Source organism: Oryctolagus cuniculus, chromosome 1, assembly GCF_964237555.1.
Source record: "Oryctolagus cuniculus chromosome 1, mOryCun1.1, whole genome shotgun sequence".
In the NCBI taxonomy this organism is placed as follows: Eukaryota; Metazoa; Chordata; class Mammalia; order Lagomorpha; family Leporidae; genus Oryctolagus; species Oryctolagus cuniculus.
The window spans coordinates 10,695,890-10,704,012 of record NC_091432.1 but is presented as its reverse complement, the minus strand read 5'-3'; the positions used below and the strand labels follow the sequence as shown (position 1 = coordinate 10,704,012).

Here is an 8,123-nt window from a genome sequence, read left to right as displayed (position 1 = left end):
GGCAGGGCTGAATGCGGGCTCTCAGCAGCCAGTGGGGCAGGGGCAGCTGCCTGCCTGGGGAAGATGCAGAGGCGGGGGCATTGAGAGGATTTAGTCAGCACCTCTCGGCCAGGACAGTGGGGTTTGAGCCACGCTGCTAACCGCTGCTCTGGCCCGTTGACCCTCTCCTAATAGTTGCCGGGTCACAGGGCAGGTAGGGGCAGTGCACAAGGCAATGTGGGTAAAAGGGCTCAGCCCAGACTTGGCTCCAGCAGCACAGAGTAAACATGAATTTACCACGGGGCATGAGTGCCCGATCTGTGTCCGCCCACGCCTGGGTCTCAACGGGGTTTTTTTCTCTGGCTGGTCAGGTCGCTTCGCCTAAGCCCTGTGTTCCCTCTGAGAAAGCAGGGATAATAATAGCCACCTGGAAGAGCTGCGCGGAGGACGGAGATCAAGGGTGTAAAGTGTCGAGTGAGAAGTGGCCACTCCATAAGTCTGCGTGATTGCTCGGGATTCTCTTTGATTGCACGTCACTCACACGGGACCTCTCCCGGCCCCGTGCAGCAGGCTGGGATGGGAGCCTGAGCCGTGGAGGGCCCCCAGCCCTGCTGACCTGTGCTTTTCCTCCGGCTTCCCCTCCCCACCAGGTCAGCCCCTCAATGGGCTCTGGCCCTATAAAGGCTTCCGAGGCGTGGGGACGCTGTTGCTAGGCGCCAGTTGCTAGGTAACACAGTTTCTCCCTGGCTGAGCCACCTTCCGGAGGGCAGCTCCTGCCTCCTGTAGCCTCTCCCTGACCTTAGAGCCACCTCAGAGGGCAGGTGAGGGTGGGGCCGGTGCGACCAGGGGGCCCTGGGAGAGCCAGGCTGACTTCTAGCCAGAGGTGGGCCAGGCCAGGCCAAGGAGCCTGGGGCTGGGAGTGATTGGCTGGGCTGGGCTGGCCGGCAGGCCACCAGGCAGGAGTCGCCATCCGGGTAGGAGGTGTCGCCCCGGTGGGAGTTGTCGGGTCATCCGCTCTCCCCATCCAGAGGAGGGAGTGCACTGGTGCAGATATCTTCGGTCTGAGCTTGGACTCCACTGCCTATTATGAGCAAACCCTCGCATCAGTCCTGGCTGAACAATGGGGACAATGAAGGGTTAACAATAAGGTGCAGGGAAGGTGCAGGGGGGTACAGGTGACCAGGAGAGAAGAGCTGATGACAGATTCTTTCCTCGGCCTGGCAGAGTGGGTGTCAGGGAGCAGGCCAGAGGCCGGAGAGTAGGGCTGGCTGGACAAGAGGTCTTTCAGCCCCGCTGCGGTCCCCCAAGCGAGCGCAGGGACCTGACAAAGCCCCCTGTGCTTCCTTCAGGGCCCCCAGGGGCCCTGCCCCCCAGCGCCAGCCATGATGGGAAAGCTCCCCCTGGGGGTGGTCTCCCCCTACGTGAAGATGAGTTCGGGCGGCTGCACGGACCCGCTGAAATTCTACGCCACCAGCTACTGCACAGCCTACGGTGAGGGCACCTGTGTGGGGAGCCACCTGCAGGACGCTGGGCGGGAAGGGAGAAGCCCCCTGCTCTGAGACAGGAGCAGGCCGCCCCCTTTTCCAGCCCTGTCCCTGCGACCCCACCCCTACCCCATCGACTTCCCTTCCCCGCTGCCACGATCCTGGAGGGCCAGCCATGCACAGCTCAGCTCGGAGCCCTCCCCTGTCCCAGTGGCCCCTGGCCCTTGGGGGATGCCGGTCCTGCCCAGGAGGCCAGCCCACCGTGCCCCCAGCCCTGCTGACCTGTGCTTTTCCTCCGGCAGGTCGAGAGGAGTTCAAGCCCCGCACGGGCAGCCACATGGGCACGGGCTACAAGTCAAACTTCCGGCCCATGGCCTCCTACCAAGCCAATCTGGATGCCTTGAGCAGCCCAGCCACAGGGTACGGTCCTCACAGCCTCCTTCTCACCCCCTGCCCTGCAGGGCCTCAGTTCTCGGGGACATTGGAGCTCCTCAGACCATCTCCAGGCTCTGCGAAAAGGCACCAAGCCTTGCCCAGCCTAAGCCTGGGCTCCTGGGAGACTCAGCCCATGATCCCCAGCAAGGCGTCAAGGCTGGCGGGTTCCTGAAGCATCATGGGAGGGCCAAGGGGGGTGGGAAGCTTCTGGGTGTAAGCGGTGCTGCCCTTGGAAAGACCAAGGCAGGTGGCCCTGGGGGTCTCAGCTCCTCTCCTGCCCTCAGCACCAGGGAACAAGCCCGGGACAATTTCCAGACAGTGACCGGTCAGAGTTACCGCCCCCTGGAGGTCCCCGACGGCAGGGGCCCACTGCCCTGGAGCGTGCACCAGACTAACTCTGGCTATGGTCAGGAGAGACCCAATACAGGCCCCCTGACCACCGAGGTGAGCACTGGGCCAGGGCCAGGAGAAACGGCAGGCCTGGGATGCTGTGAAGAAGGGCAGGAGGGGATAGGCGGGGATCCCCCCCAGCAGGCCAGAGCCGCCCCACCAGCAGCTGGCCAAGGCCCCCCCCGCCTCCACCCCTTCGTCCAGGTCAGGAAGGTGCACTTCGACACACAGGATCACGGGGCCCAGGCCATTGTGGGGCTGGAGCCCAAGGAGAGGCCGTTGTTCCAGCAGCAGGACAAGGGCTCGCTGGCGTGGGAGAATGGGGGCTACGTGAGTGGGCACGCCCACGGGGGCCGCCGGCCGGGGGAGGGCCGCCCCCGCCTCCTTCTCCCTCCCTAGACGGCTGCTGCACAGATTCACCCAGGACACCCACTGGGCGCGGGCTGTACAGGACCTGGAAAACAGCCTCAGAGTGGCCCCCCTGGCCGCTTCCCTACCCATCTGTCAGCTCCCTGCTTGCCCTCACCCCATCCTGACACCCCCAGGCACGGAGGGGGGTCCCCCGGACTCCTCTCCTTTGCAGCCCCTCCCAGCTGGGCTCCCGAGGGGCTCACCAGGAGTCTGGTGTGGCGTGGGACTTGGGAGTCATTGCCACACAAGAGCTGTGCTTCCGTGGTGGAATCTTTGGCACCTGTCAGAGACGGTGCCTCTGGGGGGATGGGGAGGCAGTCTCTGGCCCTCCCCCCTTAGACTAGCACAGATAACCAAAGAGCCAAAGGGCCTGCCTTGGGCCCCCCCATTATTCTACCCTCTGTGTCCCAGGGCCCCCGCTTCATGACTTCTGAGTACAACTCCAAGTATCTCAAGGAGCCTTCAAACCTGCCAGGTAGGCCTCTGTGTGAGCTTGCGCCTACCCTGTAACACACCTCCCGAGGGGGTCCTGGTGCTGTCACCCCTGGGTCGACCCCGGTGCCTTCGACCCACCAACCCGGAAAGGCCAGTGGCTCTTGGCCTGGACTCTGGAGTCCTCCCCAAATGTCCACAGGCCTCCAGGCTCACAGCCCAGGCCTCCAGGTCCCTGGCATCAGCTCCCTCGTCACCCACTGGCAAGCACACACTGGGGCCCCGTGGCCCAGCAGCACAGGGGGCCTGTCTCTTGCAGATCTCTTGCAGAAGAAATCAATTGGCGCCAAAGAGGAGACCGGCTTCACTGAGGAGTCCAACAAGAACCCTATTGTCTTCCAGCCACCCTCCCAGGCCCTCCCTGGGGACTCTGTAAGGCCCCTGGGTCCCAGCTACCACCCCAGGGTGACTGAAGGCCTTGGGTTGAGGGGTTTCCAGTTTTCTTTGAAAGAACAAATGCAAGTTTGGTTCAAACACAAGATGCAAGAGCTCAGGTCCAGCTCTCCCATTTTATAGATGAGAAGACTGAGGTCAGGAGAGTTGAAGGGGTCTGCTGGCTCCCCATCCGGGTCTCTCTCTCCCCTCCCACCTCACCAGTCCTCCTTTGCCTCAGTTGACCCAATTAGACCCCCCTGTGCTGGGCCCTCCTCACTGCTGAGCATGGGGGATAGGGTGGGGTGGGGGGTGGGCAGCCTGAGCCACCGTCCCTGAGGATGAGGGCAGGTGGGCTGCCTCTGCTGAGCTGATGCTGCCTTGGGGGCCCCCTGCCAGGTCCTCCTCCCGGGCCGGACCGTCACCAAGGCGGACTTCGTCCCTATGAGTCTCCCTCACGTAAGCTGAGCTGGGAGAGACCGGGGACGGCCAGGTGGAGCATGGCTAAGGGGAGGCCGTGGGAGGGGCGGCCATGCTCTGGGGCCAGCAGCTGCCTTGCTCTCTCCAGGGTGATGAGAACCTCCCTGTGTTGGCCAGAGGCTCTGAACGGGAAACGGGCTACAGCCGAGCGACCGAAAGGCCTCTGAACCTCAGAGTGAGTGTCGGGGAGGCTGCTTGGAGGAGGTGGCGTTTGGGCCAGGCATTGAAGAATGGGAGGAGCTAGACTATTTAGAGACATAGAAGGAGGCTGGGGAGCAGGACGTGCTCTGACAATGAGCTAGACTGGGAGGGGAGAGGGAGGACAGGGTCCCCAGGAGGGGTGTTGGGAGCTGTGGGCACCTCTGCCTGCCCGCCCTCCACCCACGCTGCCTCAGCCTGGCCACTCCAGTTTCCCGTCTCATGCTCTGTCCCCTGCAGGTGCCCCCTCTGGGCCCGGAACCGGGCAGCCTGAGCCACCGGCAGTTCCAGCCACCCCAGCGTCTGCAGCAGAGCAACGTCGCCATGCTTGGCCGAGAGACCATCGGGAACAAGGTGGGGCCTGCAGCACCCAGCTCCCACCCCGAGCCCCGCCCCTCCCGGCCTGACAGGTCCCCTCTTGTGCAGGAGCTCACTGGCTTCAGCCTTAACAACCCCAGCTACGTCCGGAGCGCCTATGACCCTGACAGGGACAGTCGGTACCTGACCACCTACAACCAAGGGTAAAGCCCTCTTCTCGGCCCAGAGCTCAAACCCATTTGAGTGACAGAGAGACTGAGACCAGGACCAGGCATGAGCTCACGGCCGTGCAGCTGGATGAGTGTGGGCTCCCTCAGAAGTAGACGTGGAGCCAAGGATGCTGGTGCAAGCGCTGCTGGCGTGGATGGGGACGTGGGGAGGTGGGACCTGCGAGAGACGGCAACACTGGGGGCGTTGCCGAGCCAGCTGCCCACAGGGACGCTCAAAGCTGTTGAACACACTGTAGACTCAGAATTGTCATAGCCAAAGGGAGAGAGAGCTATTTATACCCCCGTGGCCATCCGTCAAAGGCTATCTCCAGGGGTTGGATCCCAGGTATTTTCTTGCCTCAAAAAAGCAAGTTCTAGAAAACCAAGGGTGGGGAGGGTGTTTCAGGGGTGGTGTAAAGGAAATGCCAGTCTTAGGGCAACCGTCTGAGCCGGGAGGCGCAGGATTATCCCCAGAGGTGCTGCCACCTGCGACCACGCTGCACACACCCCCTCCACCGTCTTCCAAGGGGTCCCCCACCCACCCCTGCCTACTTGGCACCCCATCTTTTGAACTGGAAGGCCTCCCCTGATCCACCCTCCCCTCAGGTGCCTGCCCCAGCATCCGTCATAGATCTCATTCATTCCAGAGTTTAACTGGGCCTGGCTGAACGCCAGGAGGCAGGCTCCCCAGCTGTAACAGGCCAGTGAGAGTGGGTGTGTTAGCACATGGGCAGGGCCGGGGGGACGGGGAAAGCAGCCTGGGGCGGCGAGGGTAGGCTGCTTTGAGAGGTGGCGTTTGAGACAGAAAAGAGGTGAAGGCAATGGCCAGAAAGACCCTGGCAGAGAGGCGGATCTGGCCCAGGGAAGAACCCAGTTGGAGCAGGAGGGACCTAGGTCAGCCTCTGTTGAGGCTCCTGGGGGAGAAGTGGTGCCCAGGCCACACAGCAGGTGCGCAGCAGTCCCCATGGAGGCCAGGCCCTCATGCTGTGTGTTGAGGGACAGTTAGATCCCCACCCCTCCTCCTGTGGCCTCCCAGCCCCAGCCATCTCCGCTGGGTCCTACCCCTGCATGACCGCCTGTGTGTCCCAAGCCCTATCCAAGCCCGTCCTGCCATGTGTCAGGCTTGCTTACCAGTCCTTGCAGGTGGTCCCAGAACCCCTGGGGACTGGAATCACTGACTTATGCACTCATCAGCACCCCTCTTCTTAATAAGCTCAAGGCTGGGACCCACAGTGTGCTCATGCTTGCACCCCCAGAACCCAGCCAGGGGCGCAGTGAACACGTTGGTGAACTGGCGGGAAGCTAAAAGCCTCCAGAGAAATGGATAAGGCTGGGTGCCCAGCCCGGACCTGGCGGGCGGGGGCAGGTCTCGCTGGAACAGCCCTTTGCACTCCAAAGTGCTCTCTTGGCAAAGGGGTGCAAGGGCTTGTGGGGAGGGCACCAGGCGGGGGGGAGGGCACAGCATGGGCAGAGGCTGGAGGGACGGGAGGGGAGGCCGTGGAGGTGACAGAGACAGCTGATGGCCAAGAACCTTCCCCGATTGCAGGTACTTTGAAAACATCCCCAAGGGCATAGACCGGGAAGGCTGGACTCGAGGTGGCATCCAGCCCCAGACGCCTGGAGGCTACGCCATCAACCACCCGGTCACCCACATGGAGGCCACCCCCAACCCCATGGAGAGCCTGCAGCGCCTGCATCCCCACGTGGGCAGGTAGCACCCACACCCTGGCTTGGTCTCTTCCCCCTACTCAAGCCCCAGCCTCATCCAGGGTCTGCTCCAGACCTCTTCCCTCCTCTGTTCACGGATCTGTGTGTCTGTCCATTTGAGAGGCCACTTCCTCTGGCCAACTCCAGCCTCCGCTGCCCCAGCCCCTCACCTCCTGTCCCCGGGGCGGCCCCTCCCTCTGCACAGCAGCTCCTCACCCCGCCCCCAGCTGCCCCTTCTGTGAGTGGCAGTGGTGGAGTGGAATGGGGGCCAGATCCAAAGACGAAGGGACTGTGGTGCTGCCCTACTCCTTTCTGCCCAATCCAGTCTCCCCAAAATTACACTGACGCCAACAACTGCCCAGGGTCGGCAGGCACAGATTGCTTGTGGCTTGGTGGCTCTGGCCAAGCCCTGGCTGGGCTCTTGGGCTCCCAAGACGGGTGGGCAGAAGAGAAGGCCCAGGCCTGGACTGCCCACCACTCTCTCCCTACAGAACCCTGACCTCAACCGACCCCTTCTACCGAGACTCACCCTACGGCGGCTACACACCGTACAGTGGCCGCTACCTGCCCCCCAACCGAAACTGATGCCTCGGTAAGGGGGTGGGACCCCTGCTGCAGGTGCTCCCCGTGTGGGATGGACATTGGGGCCTTCCTGCCTCCCAAGCACTGGGCCAAGCAAGCCCCTGTGTGGGGACCCCAGCCCCAGAGTGGGCTGGGAGCCCCTGTCTCAGGCCTCCTCTCTCCCCCACCCCCACCCCCACCAAGGTTTGCCAACACAAGGGGAACGGAAGCTGGCTGCTGTCCCTCCTCCAGCCCCATCCCCCACAGGGACCTTCAGCTACTTTCCTAATGAAATAAAGTGCATTGAAGCAGAGATGTGTGACAGTCACTGTTGCGGTGGCTGGGGAGGGGGTGCGGGGTGGGGGAACTCAGTGGACAGGCCCTGCACTCAATTTCCTGTCCTGTGAAGGGGCCCCCTGTGGCCTCTAGTGTCTGGGGAAGTGCTGAGTCAGGTGAGGAGGTAGGACCCTGGGGAAGGGGTAGGCAGACCACCGAGGAGGAGGGGGCAGCGGTGGGTGGGCGGGGTGGGGGAGGGGGAGAGGGAGTGGCAGCCAGTCCTACTGACCTTGTCACCTGGTCCTCAAAATGGGAGGGGACTTGGTGCAGGACTTCTGGGCTCTCCTGGGTCCCTCACTGGCTGATTTGTAGGAGAGGGAAGGGCAGCAGTGGGGCGGGTAGCGACAGAGCTGTCCCCTGGGAGACAGGGCCCACGATGGATGGACACCGACCTGGACGAAGAGGGAAGAGGGGCTGGGGTCTCCCCTCTGCCAGCCAGGGTGTGCAGAGCAGGGCAGCCCCTCTGTGAGCCCCCTAGAGAGACGCTGCTCATGAACAGCTACTGAGCAACGTCTGGTGGGGAGCGAAGGGCCTCAGGCCTCCAGGTGGGCCCCAGTCCGTGAGGTGGCAGGGCGGCCGGTCCCCCTCACCTGCCCCCTGCTCCTCGTGGGTGTCTGTGGAGCAGTTCTGTCAGCCCTGAGCCCGGCTGTACCCGGTGCCGTCAGGAGCGGCAGGCCCGGGGGCTGTGCCCAGCCTGGCTGGGGTTCCATGTGGGGTGTGGGTGGCTCCAGCTGGCTCCAGTGATGGAGGA

The 8,123-nt window shown here is 63.4% G+C and overlaps 1 protein-coding gene across 4 annotated transcripts; it reads left to right on the top strand.

Moving 5' to 3' along the window:
• The first annotated feature begins 675 nt into the window (after positions 1-675).
• On the top strand, positions 676-7,349 carry SAXO4 (stabilizer of axonemal microtubules 4). 4 transcript variants are annotated; one of them, XM_008274410.3, is made up of 14 exons: positions 676-800; positions 1,329-1,470; positions 1,766-1,883; positions 2,183-2,342; positions 2,493-2,618; positions 3,111-3,174; positions 3,451-3,563; positions 3,963-4,022; positions 4,132-4,218; positions 4,482-4,595; positions 4,668-4,762; positions 6,315-6,479; positions 6,967-7,067; positions 7,241-7,349. In XM_008274410.3, exons 2-13 carry the CDS (start codon positions 1,362-1,364, stop codon positions 7,058-7,060), a joined length of 1,305 nt encoding a protein of 434 aa, XP_008272632.3. In that variant the 5' UTR covers positions 676-800; positions 1,329-1,361; the 3' UTR covers positions 7,061-7,067; positions 7,241-7,349. The 4 variants fall into 4 exon arrangements, with proteins under 4 accessions (XP_008272632.3, XP_008272635.3, XP_008272634.3 ...); XM_008274412.4 differs by lacking the exon at positions 676-800 and adding an exon at positions 838-862; XM_008274411.3 differs by lacking the exon at positions 676-800 and adding an exon at positions 1,115-1,204.
• The last annotated feature ends 774 nt before the right edge of the window (positions 7,350-8,123 follow it).